Here is a 15,300-nt window from a genome sequence, read left to right as displayed (position 1 = left end):
ACTTTGTCTGCCTCCCAGCCAGGACTGCTCATGACAGCTGAACTGGTTAGACAGCAAAAAAAGGGTCAGAGAATATGCAAGTTTATACAACTCCTCAGTCAAATTTATGCTTTTGATACTAAAAATGTTCAACTGGAGATGAAATGGAAATGCAGATCCTTACTGAATTTGCAGCTGTTCCCATATAATGAAAAAAATTAACTCTTGAACACAAAGTTTACACGTAGAATTCAGGTAACATTCTGATTAGCTGAGTTAATGTTGCAGTTAATTCAGTTAATCTGTTTTTCTTGCTTTACTTCAACATCAATGCAAACTTTCCTTTACAGGAAGTTGTTGGCTTTTTTGATCCCGGGATATAACTTCAAAAAGCGCTAATAACTAATTAGAATATATAATTGATTTTAACATTTCATCTAAATGAAAATGCAATTCTAATTTTCATTTACATATCAGCTGAATATTAAGTTAATCGGTCCCTTCGAATTAGACTAAGTATGGTTTTACGACACAAATTTTGAGCAACTTATTCCAACTTTTATTAAATTTGATGGGCAAAGTGATTATCCAATTAACATATCTTAGTAATTAATTAACACACCTAAATTTACATAAAAATAAGGGGACATACTTTAAATATTATTTAAAGTACTCTGTCTTCTATTTCTATAGTAAAGGTTAAGACTATTACTAATGAGAAAGTCCAAAATTAAGTTGACACATTGGAAAAATGAACTTCAGTCAAGACTTCAAAGTTCAGCTGCATTTCTTCCACCTTAATGGATAGTTCAATGATATCAAAATCAGAAACAAACACAGCATTTTAGCACCAGTAATGTAGTCAGAGACCTCTAGAAATCAGGCAGAAGCAGGACCCACAAGGCAAAGTACTGTTTTTTATTAAAGCAGATGGTAAAGCTGAATAAGCAAACAAGCTTCAGGAAACTTGGTTCCCTCATAAGGCAAACAGCACCATTTGGAGATGTTTGATTAAGTAGTTTTTGCTAATTAATGTGGCATTAAATACTTGGAAACTCTCTCAACTTTCTCTAGTCAGTGTTTCCCCAGAAACACAAATCTGGAACAGTGACTGTGGCCATCCTGGGACTGCTGGGAAATAAGGGAAATTTCACAGGTTTTTCAATAACCAAAGGAAAAGGCAAAGCCTACTCAGGTTCAGTCCAGCAGGAATCCTCACTCCAAGGAATCCATGAGCCCCAGATATGGAAAGCAGCATCCTAATCCAGAAATATCAGTTGAGACAAGTCAGGGGTGGTGTTTACAAAAGGGAATGTTTGTCAGAAGGAGGGAGCAGGGCAGGACATGATCCAAGTTAGGAAGGTCGGGGTGAATCACTAAAGAATTTACAGCAGTAAAATGGAGGGATGCATACAGAACCCCTTAAATCAAGGTCATTATGCACAAATTTGCCAACTCTTTGCTGCTTTTAAGCAGGAAACCAAAAAGAATTCCCAAACAGAGCCTTCCTTTGTCCTAACAATTCCACCTTGCCTGATTCCATTGTGCATTTCCCTTTAACACACTTTAGATATTCTCTCTGCACAAAACCCAAGCAACTTCTCTCCTTGACAATATCTAGGTAGGGGGGTATATACACATAAATAGGTGTATATAAAAAATAATACACGCATATATCACAATACAGATAATATATCCACACAATATATCCACAGGTAAGTTTTGGTCTGTCTAAAGACCAAAAACATTGATACGTTTACATTTAAAATATACATGCATGCTATTATTGCTTCAAAGAAATTAGGAAATATGTATTTATAGAGATTTTTAGATCGTTACTGATCCATAAATGGAAATGTTTTACTTCCTGCAGTAATGCTAACTAATGTATCTCACTTCTATCAAAATTCTTCATCTTTGCTAGGAAGGAAAAGACTTTTGGAACTTTATGCCATTTACTTAAAAAAAAAAAAAGAAAAAAAAAAGGAAACCAATAGGCTAAAGTTTTTCAAAAGAAGCCATTGATTTCTTCCATTTTCTAAATCCTCTCCAAAAATCTCATTAGGACAAGCCATATTCTGTTACTTTCCCAACTGAAAAATAATTTTTGAAAAAATCACTCAAAAGGCACTTCTGAAGCCAAATTATGCTCAAATCAGAGCTTTTTAGTAAAAAAAAAGCCCTTTAAGAGGCCTCTATTTCAGTTTTAATGCATTTTAATGTACATAATGCCTTAAAAATCCAGCAAGAGCAAACGTAGCTCCTGTGGAGACGGGGATAAATCCTGAGCACGTTACAGAGGCTCTCATCATCATTTTAATCTCTTAGGCTGACAAAGGGAAGTGAAAACAGGAGCTCATTTGCCTAAAGACTCAGGAGGTCTTTGGAAGACACCAGGAGCAGAAAGTGATTTCCAAGGGCTGGCACAGAACTCAGTAACTCAGTGTCCCACCCTCACTCACCAGCATGGATTAAATAATTTATGGAAATGCTGGAATTTCCTTCCAAGAGAGGCTCCAGCCATTCTAATACTGCTCTTGAACAGCTCCAGGGACTGAATGATACTGAAAGGAACAGTACACAAGCTACAATTTCAGTTCCAATATAAATTCACACCTCTCCTTGAGCCATTTTTTAAGTCTGTGTCTGTATAAATACAAATGTTTTATATGTGTATGCATGCATACATAAAAAATATGGATATGGACATAGTAACTCTTTCAGCTATTTACAGGTTTTGAAAGAAAACAAATTTATCAGTTGGCAATGCCATGGGGTAACTGGGTCTCCTATGGACTCTTGGAAATTCATCTGCTTGAAGGCAAAGGTTCTCAGAACTGTTTAATAAACATTCAAAGGCAAGACGTGCAGACACAAGATTTGGTCTGGCACAGGAGTGCCTGTTGCTTTTAATGCTATACTGTAACTCCTTCCAGAAAAACACACTGAATCAGAGAATCAGAGGAGTTCACATGGAAAGGACCACAAGGATCATCTGGTTCCAATCCTGGTTGGTCAGGGCCCTGCTCAGGCTGGCCTAATACATATTAAAGAGATTTTTTGATTACTACTCATCAGGAAATAGTAACTTTTTCCTACTGCAGGTTTTGAAGAAACACTAACAAAAAGATTTTGTCGCTGAATTTATTTCTTTTTATGTGCCAAAATGCAACTCTGCAGTTAATCCTTGCACTAATACATACCACAACTCCAAATTGCTCTGGCTCAGCAAGATCATTATATTCATCCTTTAATTCAGCTAAGGCATTGAGTTCTTTCTGCTCAGGAAGATTCTTCACCAAGTTCTAAAACAAACAAGGCATTATATCAAATTTGTTATATTAAACTACCTAGGGTATTAAAAATACCATGCTTTAAATACCACAACACGGAAATGCACACGGAAATTACGGGACGCTTATTTTATTTACGCAGCTTTAACATTATATAAACATCAAATCAAAGCAGTAATTATTTAATACAGACATCAACAGCTCTGCTACAGTCTCTGATTTGAAGAATGTATTTAAAGGTTAGAATATCATTTTTCAGGGTCTGACAGCATCAAGGAGTTTTGTCCCTCTACAATCTCTCTTTGTCCTAATGGCTGAATCTTGCTCATTAAGTATCAATCAAGAAATAACTGGTCTGTGTAAAATATGACAAAAGTAGCAAATCCCCCCCACCCCAAATCATTAGACAAAGTATCTGTGCACAAAATACACTAAAAGTACCTTACAAAAAAGTCATCATCACAAAATTGTACAGATCTTTCGGATGGCAAATATACAGGAACCCAGGAAAAAGTTTTATTTGCTTGCAATCTTATCCATGTCCCCAAAGATAATCGTGAGTTATTGTATGATCCTGAGGTGTCAAAATACAGTTAAGTATTTAAAATATTTATATTAAAACTGAATAATAGTTTGTTTTAAGAAATATGCAGTGAAAATATAGATTGCATTTAAATTTTCATATATACACAAACTGAAATCCAAATAATGTCTTTGTAGTAGAGGAGATCAATATGAAACTACTCTGCACTACAGCTATCCAAGGTGGGACTGCTCCTCCCCCTTGATTTTTGATTTTACTAAACCTGAAGGTTTCTCAATCATCTGATCTGACATCTCTGATCAATAAACCAAGTCCTCAATAAAATTAGGGCTTTGCACTTATTTTCAAACACTGAGGCCATGCAGTTTAGACCAGAGTCCCCAGAATAACCATTCTGCAGGTTTAAAACAGGAAGAAGAAATGAATTTAAGAAAACCTTGAGGGAATGGGATGAAGGTGGAGACGGGGAAGGATGAAAGGATAAATCGAGGCCCAGCGTGGTAGCAGGAATCTGAATCTGTGTATGATGTTAAACAAAACAACACCAGCATTGCTGGGGTGCTAAATCTATGTGAAATTTAGGGTTTCCATGCTTTTCTGCTGAACTGTCACTGCTCAGAGACCACGAGGGGCCATGTACACACTTGCTTTCCTCCTAGAGAGAAAATCAGAGAGAGATGCAAAGAAGTTGAATTCCATCCTTTCTTCTCTCCAGCTGAGAGATTTGGGGCTGAAAACGAGACTCAGCCAGCTTGAGAGCAGGTTTGATTTACAGCTAGGTTGGGAGCTGCAGCAGTATCCTGAAACATTCAGGGAGTTTCATCTCTCACTAGAGACATGCAGAGCTGTTACAGAGCTGTTTCCACAAGAAGCCTCATGAAACTTCATTATGCACCAGCCTGAATCATCTTCAGCTTGTCTTCAAAGCTGAAACACCTGAATTCTCAAAGATTTCCTTTTGAAGGGGAAATTCCAAGGAATTCTTTTGTTAACAGTGTCTTTGGAAGGCAGTTTTAGTGCTACATGTGACCATATTCAAAAGCAGAAGTGAAATCAATGAAACACAACTGATATCCTGTCTTGCTCTGGAATTCTTACTCCTTTCACGACATTTTTATGTGGAAAACTAGCCATAACCAAAAGCAGAGGTATTTTCACATACCTGAATCAAGGATTCACTCAGCTTCTCCTCATCAACCTCTAAAATGATATTTTTTATTTCTTCATAAGGCAAACGGAAGGAACCCAAAAATATTGCTGAAATTCAGTAATACATCATTAAAATCAAAAAAGTCAAAGAAGATTGATACACAAAGGCAAGCCATTTCTAGCAACTCAAAAATCATCTCTCTACCCAAATTGTGTTTCACAGTTAAGAAGTCTTCCATATAAACAAATGCTACATAGGCACACTATTGCAGCTTGACTTGTAATGAATTTCCTAAGAAATGAAACTATGACAACAATTTTAACTTGTAAATCAGCCTCAGTTGCTCCCTAGCAATGTTACTTTCCCATAAAGTTTAATCTTTATGAATGACATCTGCATTCCTACTTAATCAGACCTACTCAGCCAATAATATATAACTTGATCTATTATTATTACTATTGCTTCCATAACCACATATGAATAGCTGTACTGCACTTACAATTCGGTAAATTATGTTTATGTAATATTCCACAAAAAAGTTCACATCAAAGGGGTAATGAAGAGCTGGGCAAAAGTAAGAAAAATATCCTAACTCTACCACTTTTAGGGTATCTGAACTTACACAAGAGACACACATAATGCAAACCCTTCAAAGATGGAGTTCTCGAAGTAATTTGATCTCAGAATGTTATAAAAATCAAGAGAGCCCCATTCAGTAAACTACAAAGAATTCTTAACAGATGGATCAAGATACTGTAAAAAAGTGCTTTATATTCAGCCTAACTACTGTGGCTGATTATCCTGCATCCATGCTTTCAAAATTTGAAGTTTTCTATCAATTGTGCCATAGCTCATGTTCTGCTCACAGATGTAGTACTAAACAATGCCCACATTTGGGTTTACACATTTATTTGCCATGGGCACAGTTGGACTAGTAACATTTATGGTGTTTCTGATTCAAATAAAAGACTCTACTACTCTTAATGATTGATTTCCCTCCATAATGAAAGAGGGAAGAATCAAGTTAAATGAGGCAAGCAGGCTGGTTTTGTTACAATTTATAGCAGCAGTACTTGCACCTATGTAGTCTATCTGGTAATATCTTCTCTTGAACTTCTATTTCTTCATTGCTCTGACCAGAAGGAACAATTAGGTATAGCCTCTAAACCCCATCCCACAAAACCCACCCACACTGTGCTCTGCCCAAATTAGTGATCATCATCCAATTGTACTTTCAGTCCAGAGCAATAATTAAGAGAATTAACTGGCAAAAACCCCACTAACCCATTAAATCATTTTTCCCTGTTACTTTTCTTCATTTTTCCCAAGTTATATAGTGGATTCATACCGGATTTAAGCACCTCTGAATTTAAGACTCATGTTCAAATTGGCAGTTTTTAGAAAAAGCAATTGCACATGTAAACAACAAAAGAATTTACAAACAGTGAGGTGCAGATGCTACTTAGACGTTGACCTAATGCCCTTCACATCACTTACATAAATTTTGTGCAGATTTTCCATCCAAAACTCTTAATTCTTTGATCTTCTTCTTTGACTGAGCTGCTTTCTTTTCTTCTGATTCTTCTACAGGCTTTTTGGCTGGAAAGTAGGTATTATTAAATTCTATTCATTATTAAAACTGTTCAATCTTACCTAACAGCAAGTGCATTAGTAAGCCATAATAATACATCTTTTACAATCAGTTCAAGGCAAAGTGACTGCACTGCCTCAACCTACTGTAAAATATCCAAACAAACAAAGCAAATGTCCAAATTTGAAAGGAATAAGAAATAAAAATATGACAATGAGCAATTTTCTCAAGCACTACCAGATAATATTTATGTATTTTAACCCTTGAAATTTCACTTCAGCTCCAATTCATTTCAAGTATTTTTAAAAATACAGGGACTTGCTGTTACCTTGAAGCACATGAGTGCCCTCTATTGAAACATTAATAATATTTAGTAGTTCTTCATCCAACAACACGAATCATTTCATGTTTATCACACTGAACAAAGGTATGTTTTCAGTAATTATTTACACTGTCAGTGGTAAAGAGGAGAACTAAATAAAACAGTCCATATTTTAAAGTGATTTCTTTTAAATTAGCAAGATTCACTAGCCTTATGTTCAACACTTTAAATTATGGAAATAAATGTGGTATTGGAGTACCTAAAATATAAGCTGATTTTTTTTTGCATAATTTAAAATAGTCAATTTTCACCAAATTTTCTTAAGCATTAAGTAAACCCATTAACAAGGATTTATTTCCTTTTAAATATCACATATTTGGCACTGAAGGAATAGAATCTTAATGTGCTTAACATTAATTGAACTTAATGAATATTTTCATTCATTCAAAAGTAACTGAAAAACTGGAAAGTCAAATTAAGATGACGTTCCAAGCAGACAAATGTGTTTTTTCTCTCTGAGAATTATTTTTTGTTGCACTGTAAATGCTATCATGGGTTTATCCATAGGTATTCCCTAAGGAAAAAAAAAAAAATCTTAATTTTTAGTGTGAAGAACAAGATAAAAATCTCAGTTTCAATTTCTTAAATATATATATAAAAAAAAAAAAAAAAAAAAAAAAAAAAAAAAAAAAAAAGAAGATTGTAGAAAACAGGCATTTGTCTCTCATTTACATCCATTTACACCAGGAAAACACCTGGCATAAAGGAATTCTGTTGGGTTTACAGCCCTGAAAAATGAGTTTATCTTGGGCATGTTCATGCCAGCACTAACTGAGCCAGTCCCAGGTAGTGCCCTCAGCTCTAGCTACCTCTAAAGTGCCTAAATCAGAGAAAACTGAACCAAAAGGATGATTCAACAATAAAGCAGCTTTCACTCCCCACTTGCCTTCTCCTTCCCTGCAAGCCTCCCATGAGCAGCTGCCTTGCTGCTTGTACAAGGCCTGAGCTACATATCACCAAATAACCTCAGAAATCCCCCCAGCACTGACCCCTTAGCTGTAATGAGCTCCATTTAAAACCCTAAAGTGACACTTCATACAGTAATCAGGCCCTTCTCACTAATTGTTCTCAATTAAACAAGGAAATAAGACCAGGTGCTCAACAACACAAACAAAAAACCACCTAAGAGTTAAAAATCAGCTGTCCCATGGGGAGGCAACAAGGATTACGAGTTCTGTTCTCTCACAGCAGACACTGCAAAGCCTGGGTTTGTGTCAGCTGAGAAGAAGGATTCAAGAAGATGAGCGACCTATTGCAAACTTGAGAGTTAAACTCCAGACCTCTATGGATGGAGTCCTTAAAGCACTGAACACCACACCCTCCCAACCACGGTACCAGACTTGTCTCAGGAGTTGGCAGCACCAAAGACAAACTTTGTATAAAACAAAGTTCCCGGGCTTGCAAACTGCAGAAGTAACAGAAAAAGAAAACAAGAGTAATAGATGTTCTTGTAACCAGTATCACCTCACAGAAAGGAAACTTTCTTCCTACAGTGATAATTCACAAAAATCAGAAAGAGCAAGTGACAAACACTTTGTGAACAGGAGTTCAAGGGCAAACCAGCCCAATGCAAAAGAGGTATGAAGTTATTCAGCTGCTACAGTACTTAAAAAGGAAAAGTGGCTTGGGGTTTAAACACAATATTTTAGAAACAGACATGTGAGCTGAGGCAGAATTCACAGTGGTACCTTTGCCTGTACAGGGCATAGAACCAGTTTCCCTTTTCACTGTTCCTCATGTGTGTGCAGGTGCAGTCCTCTACTGGTTGTAAAATCAGGAACCACATTTAGGACACAGCAAATCACATATTCCAAAGTTTCATAACAAACCACAGCTACTCTCACCTACTCAAGCCTGAAGGGCTAAAACAGCCCTACTTACAGATCCTCCATTTCACAAACATTATCTGTCTGGGTTAGATTAAACTTTTTCTACTTGAAAAAGGCCAGAGAATTTGTTCTTCCCAAAAAGTTTATCTTTCCACACGAGACTTCAAAGTTCACTTCATGCCAATTCACAAAAAACAGAGAAACACCAGAACCAGATGCTTATGTGACTGCACTGAAGTCGCAATACAGCATCAACACCAATCTTACCAAGCCCTAATTCACAGGCAGAAAGAGATCCTACTAAAATTTCTAAATTAGACAGCTCCTAGAATCTCTGCACCACTGTTCCAGCCATGCTTGGGATGACATGGAGCATCATAGAGCTCTCCAAAGCCATGCTCAACCCTCTTCTGCCAGAGGCTCTGATCACACAATCCATTTCAGAAGCGATTCAACTGTAACACAGCCATGGATTACAGAATTTTGAAAAATAACTCAATTAAAAAGATACTTGATCCTTTTCAGAATTCAATACACCATTGCTGACCAACCTCCTGCCCCTTGTCAGGTTTTCTTTTCATAAATGCCTGTAAAAAGATAAGACACTTTTTGGTTTGATGCCACAGAACCAAAGGGAGAGATGAAAGAAGGATTTTATAGCAAACAGCACAGGGCAGCTCAGAAAAGCAAGATGAAAAATCAATCTGAAAGCTAAAGCAGCTGTATTAGTTCATACAGACCTTGGAGCTCAGTGCTGTGATTACTCATTACAGCACTTTGATAATGGCACTGGCTCATATCTCCATTCCAAATCAGTTTTTTTCCAAACCAACAAGTCTTACAGACAGCACCGAGAGCTGGTGACTCGGGTTTACTGGAGCCATACCCAGGTTTCCATGCCCGAAATGGTGAGTTTAAAACAAAAGGTGAGTTTAAAATAAGAGGGGGAGCTTCCTTACTCTCTGACCACAACTGATGAAGCAATAGAACACTGAAAGGAACAGCTCAGCTCAGCTCTGGAGCAGTGAATGTCTCCTGGGGAGTGGAACTGCTGAGCCACTAATGCAGAATTAACTACACCAGTTAGACCTGTAGAAGGTTTTGGGTGGGCTTTTCTTTAGCATTTACCTCAGACATAAGAGGGAAAGGGAAAGAGAGCCATTATGACAAAGCCAAAAGAGAGCATGTGCCAGCTTTAGCACACACAGATTCTTTCTGGAGACCAGAAAACACAGATGGAAACACCAACACTACAGAACTCATTTTTTCTAATTTAGAGCTCTATTAAGCAAGCAGTAATACATTTGTTTATCAGTGTTGGAGGGAAAAAGCTGATGCAAGATGCTGCAAGGCATTGTTTGCTGTTGATCTGACATTTCCCAGCGCGTGTGCAGCTCCAACTGAGCCTTCAGTGAGACCTTCAGCTGGGAACCCATCTAATCCCGCTGGAAGTGCCCTGCTTGAAACACTTCAAACCCAGCCACCTAAACAAAATGTTAGGTAAGTTTAAAACGCATTAAGCAAGTCTAATGATAATCATGGCAAAGAACATACACAAACAGGTTGAAATACTTTAGAGACTTAATTAGGAAAAATTTCTGCCATCAGTACTTTTGTACTTCTATAATAAAAAAAGAAGCATACATTATTCTCAAAAATCATCATTTTATACCTGTTGATTAATTTAGCTACTGAATAGCATTACAAATGGCCATGACCAATTTTTGAATTATATATGATTTTATTTAATGATATTGAAGCCATTGAAACATTTTATTATGAGCTGAAATGTCCAGCTCATATGAAAATCTCTTCTTTCTTTAAATTATCAATGAATAATAAAGAATTAACAGCAAAAACTGTCAGTCATGAATACAATGAGAATGAAAATTAAAGGGAGATAGAAAGGAGTATACTGAATTACAGCATGGAGAAAGCAGATATTTAGATGAACTTTAGCCTACCTTAATCTGAGTCTAAGTCTCCAATTTCTGTCAAGTCTGTACACACAGTGAACAAAAACATCCTTATACTGTCTTGGGAAATGAACGGGTAACTTCATCTTATTTCCATCTGGCAAGTGGCTTCCCAATTGCATTTACCAGTATTTGGCAGTAGAAGCAAATACACAGAAGAGATTAACTACTTTGTTACTGGCTCTACCTGAGAGAAGAGCTATGGCTAATACAGGAATACTGGAGAAAAAAATTAAGTGTACATACAGTTGCAAGGGATGTAAACTACACACACAAGAGTAGACTCGAGCAGCTGAAAAGTAATAATTATATTGAATTTACCTTCCCCCAAAAAACCTCCTGATGTGATATGACTTGGTAGAAAATTAAATAAAAAGCTGGAATGTCACTGAAATATTAGAAAGTAATTTGTAGCACTAAAATTCAGCAAGTTTTGTTGCCACACAACAAAACTTCTTGAAGTCTGCCTAATTGATCACCTTGGAATGCTACTGATAGCCTTCCACTTCTGTTGTATTCCTAGAGGCACTCAAAGATGGAAATAGAAGTCAAATGAAGGGGGAGAAGGAGGAAAGCCAAACACAAAGTAGTCTCAAATCTGCACTTGTTCCTTTCCTTCAGCGATACACCCACCCCGAGGGTGTCCCTTGGTGTGCCCACAGCATTCCCAGGCTGAAGTGACCCAGGGAATGGGACAGGGAGCACAGCTGGGACACAGCCTGACCTTCCTCCAGGCACCTGCAAGGCACAACAGATGAACCACAAGCAAGTTCTGGCTGCAGGCAGCAGCAGGAGCTCTGACAAAGATGGTGTGCTCAAGCCAAACTGCACAAATAACCTGCTGATCATCAACAAGTGCAAATGTGTCCATGAATTCATAGAATTAAGGTTGGAAAAGCTCTTTAGGATCCTGAAGTCCAACCAGCAGCCCAGTACCAGCACACTCAGTACCGTGTGCTCAAGTGCCACATCCAGGAGCTTTTGAGCACGTCCAGGATGCCCATTGCCCTGGGCAGCTTGTGGTAATGCTTTACAACCCTTTCTGTGAAGAAATTTTTCCTGATATGTAATATATAAAGCCATTTCCTCTGCTCCTGTCCCTTGTTACATGGAGAAGCAGAGCCCTGGTGCTGGCAGGAAGGAGAAAGCAGCACTGCAAGCTCAACAGAGCAGTGACCAAGGAGAATTCCCTATCCTGCATCCAGTGACACAGAGAATATTCAGAGGAGAGACTCTGGGCGAGGCCACAGTTCACACAGCTGAAGCCACAGACTCTCCTGGATGACAGCAGCCATCCTGCAGAACAGGTGCCACACAATTCATGAACTGAGCTTAAGGTGCTTTGGCATCCAAATTCACTTAAGAGCCTTCACTCTGTCATTTGGGCTCTAACTTTGACAAGCAGCAAACGGTTTCCCCAAATATCCAGCAAGAAATGCAAGAGCATCAACAGATGTCAGCCACACCTCCTGTCAATTCATGCAGCAGCTGTGGGATCTCATGTTTATTCCCAATGCCACCTGGCATTTTTCAGTTCACCTAAAATCACTCAGTTACCAACTCCTGAAGCAAAATTAATTAAGCACTCCTGCTGTCACTCTGTCCTTTCTGCAATCAGAAGGGCTCAATATCTGGTGCAGCAATAAAAAAAGAATTATTACAAAGCAAGCAATTGATCTAAAAGCAAATCTTACACTGAGCTCTCAAGAAAAAAAAATAAAACTAACGGGGAGGAAAAAACATGGAACCTCTTGCAATCTTGTATGTTTTTTGCCTAATTAATGTAATCAAGCTGAAGGAAGTGGCATCAACCCAACAAATTATGCTCTGTGGAAGAATAAAAAAGATCATAACTTAGTTTTACAAATTAGTTTTGCAAAAAAAAAAGTAACACGGGATCTGTAGTCATGTTAATTGTTCTTATAATTGATTGCTACTTTATTTGACCACAATATCTAATGACTACCATTAATTTCACATGAAATATTCCTTGCTCTGTTAAAATTGCCCTAAATTGGTTGTAAATAGTCTAATTGTCAATCCCTAGCAAGAACTTGTGCAGCAAAAGTTGTACACCTAAAGTGGACTTAATAACCCACTCTGTACTGGCATGGCTTTCAGCTCTTTATCAACAGCATCAAGCCTGGGCCACAAAAAAATCCAAAAAAAGACACCAACCAAAACAACCCCTCCCCACGCACACACAAAAAAATCCCAAACACACCCACACCAAATTTCACGACTGATTTTGCCCCCTTCTATTTACTGTGAAAGATGCTGTTTTTACTGTAAGGCAGTGAGCAAATAGTAACAATTCATGACACACAACTGGTCGCAGAAATCCAGATGAACATTAGAAATCAAACAATAGCAGGCAAACAAGGATTAAACTGAAAATACCCTCCATGGGCCTCGTTTACTGTGTTGGAGATGTGCTGCAAGAAGCTGGAATAAAACCCAGTAGCCTTTTCCATGACCTCTTCTCTCCCATTTTCTCCATGAATACTGAAATAGAAGAAAGCCTCAGGACTGTGCACCCCATTTGTGCCTTTGCCAACAACTCCAAGATTTCCCCTGGAGGATTTGCTGATCCTTGGGGCATGGTGGGCACTGGGGTCTGCACAGCCCCAGTATCTGTGCCTGACCAAGGTCCCTGCACTTCAGAACTCGCAGAGGAAGTTTTGCTCTGGGGGAGAGAGGATTTTTGCCTATGTAAATAAATTGCTGCCCATAATAGCATTTCTAATTTAAACAGTCACATGGCCCTGTTACATTTTTTCCTCTGCCATCAGGCCACCATCATCACCAAACTGAGACAGGACAGCTGTAATTATTTCCCAGATTCTGATGAGTTTCTTATCCATACAGTTTTCAAAAGAAAAAAAAAAAAAAAAGTATCACAAATCAAAAAAAAACAAGTCACGAAACTGCTGTTATATTTTACCAAGATTCTAACAAACTAATTTTCTTTTATTACTATGAGAAGTCTAATAAATAGGTATCTTGTAAATTATTTGTTCACCTACTGTTCCCCTTGATGAAGCCCATAAAAGGCTCACTTTCACAAACAAACACACTTATGGGAATCACATTTCTCAGAGCAACTTTCCAAATTATGACGCTAAGATCCAAAAATCCTTTTATACAGTCAAGTGAATTAGATACTGGTGTTTAATGGAACCCACTAAAATGTTAGTAAAAATTAAATGATAAATTGATTTTTTCTATCACTGTGATATCTAACATTTAACAATCCTGACTAAATATTGAAACACTAAGTAAAATACACATGTCCAAACAGACATTTTAGTATTCTCTTTTTAAAGTACTTCTCTATCATCGAGATCTTAAATTAACATGCATGCAAAACACTTAGACATACTGAATTCGAAATTTCTTGACTTTTCAGTGTAATATAGTTTATCCTGGTTATACACTCTGCCCTACAATCAAATATACAATATTACATTTCCATTAGTACATAAGAAATTTGATTTTGTTCAGTTAAAAGAATTCTATTCTCCTATTTAGAGTTTAAAAAAAAAAAAAAAACAAACACCAAAAAACAAAATTGAGATTAGCTGATATTTACTGTTATATTAAACTCAGAGAATTCAAGATGAATCTTTCAGGGCCAAAGCAGAATTACATAGGGTAAAAGGATCATATTACAAATAATTAGGAAATTATCTATCTTAATAGATTCCATTAATTTCAACAGTAAAAGTCAGTGCCCCATGAGGTTGAGTGGTAAGCACAGCTTTGATAGCTGATCAATAGAAATAAGGATAAAACGTTGGGAAATTAGCCCTCCACAAACAAATGTTTAAACCGGCTTTGTGGTGCATGACATCAAATAAACCTAAGGAGTTGCATGGAAGCTAAACAAAGCAGCCCTTTCAACCTAACCACATGTCAACACACACGTTATGAGAAGGCTCATGCACCCCCTAGAGCAGAATTCCTGGGATTTAAGCAGTCACATCAGAGGGTAGTGGCTGCCTTGGAAGAGGCCCCATGCTGGCACAAGGAAGATGCATTGCCCAATTTCCCCATCATTCTAACTAATGGCCACTTGAACAAGCTCACTTCATCCCAGTGTCAACATCCTGGGACACTGGAAGGTTCCTGGAATTCTAAACATCACTTTGAAAAACCAACAGCAAGGCAGGCATTTGGTGACAGCCACATCTGTGAGTGCCTGTCAGTAAATGGGGTGGAGCCACTGATATCTTTTGGGTGATGGCCAGATGGATGTTTTACTGTCTTCAGTAGATCATGCACAATTTGCATCTGCCTCTCTGGGCAGTATTTGCAAACACAGAGAAATAAATATAAATTAGCTATTAGTGAGACTTTCAATGAGAAAAAAAGGAGGCAGCAAACCAGGATAAACCAGAAGCAGCAGGGTGAAAATTCTGCAAAAAACCTCATCTGTTGGAAATGCGGAGAAACACAATGGCACAGGTTATAAGTTAAGTGCTGACAGATCCTGAGTTCACTGAAGACAAAACACAATGAAGACTTTAATACATGTAAAGATGTGACCTTTGGCT

General features: G+C 37.7%; 1 protein-coding gene across 4 annotated transcripts in view; it reads right to left on the bottom strand.

Annotated features, from left to right (window-relative positions):
• The window catches only part of DIAPH2 (diaphanous related formin 2), a gene marked incomplete at its 5' end in the record, with an annotated part of 170,660 nt that overhangs the window by 104,821 nt on the left and 50,539 nt on the right, over window positions 1–15,300 (bottom strand). For all 4 annotated transcript variants that reach the window (XM_083883143.1, XM_083883145.1, XM_083883144.1 and 1 more), the window contains 3 exons: window positions 3,183–3,284; window positions 4,979–5,073; window positions 6,464–6,565. In XM_083883143.1, coding sequence (XP_083739269.1) covers window positions 3,183–3,284; window positions 4,979–5,073; window positions 6,464–6,565 — 299 coding nt within the window. The remainder of the gene's footprint in view (window positions 1–3,182; window positions 3,285–4,978; window positions 5,074–6,463; window positions 6,566–15,300) is intronic.

This window comes from Zosterops lateralis (assembly GCF_965231275.1).
Source record: "Zosterops lateralis genome assembly, chromosome: Z".
NCBI lineage: Eukaryota > Metazoa > Chordata > Aves > Passeriformes > Zosteropidae > Zosterops > Zosterops lateralis.
The sequence above is the reverse complement of the archived record's forward strand: the minus strand, read 5'-3'. Positions and strand labels throughout refer to the sequence as shown.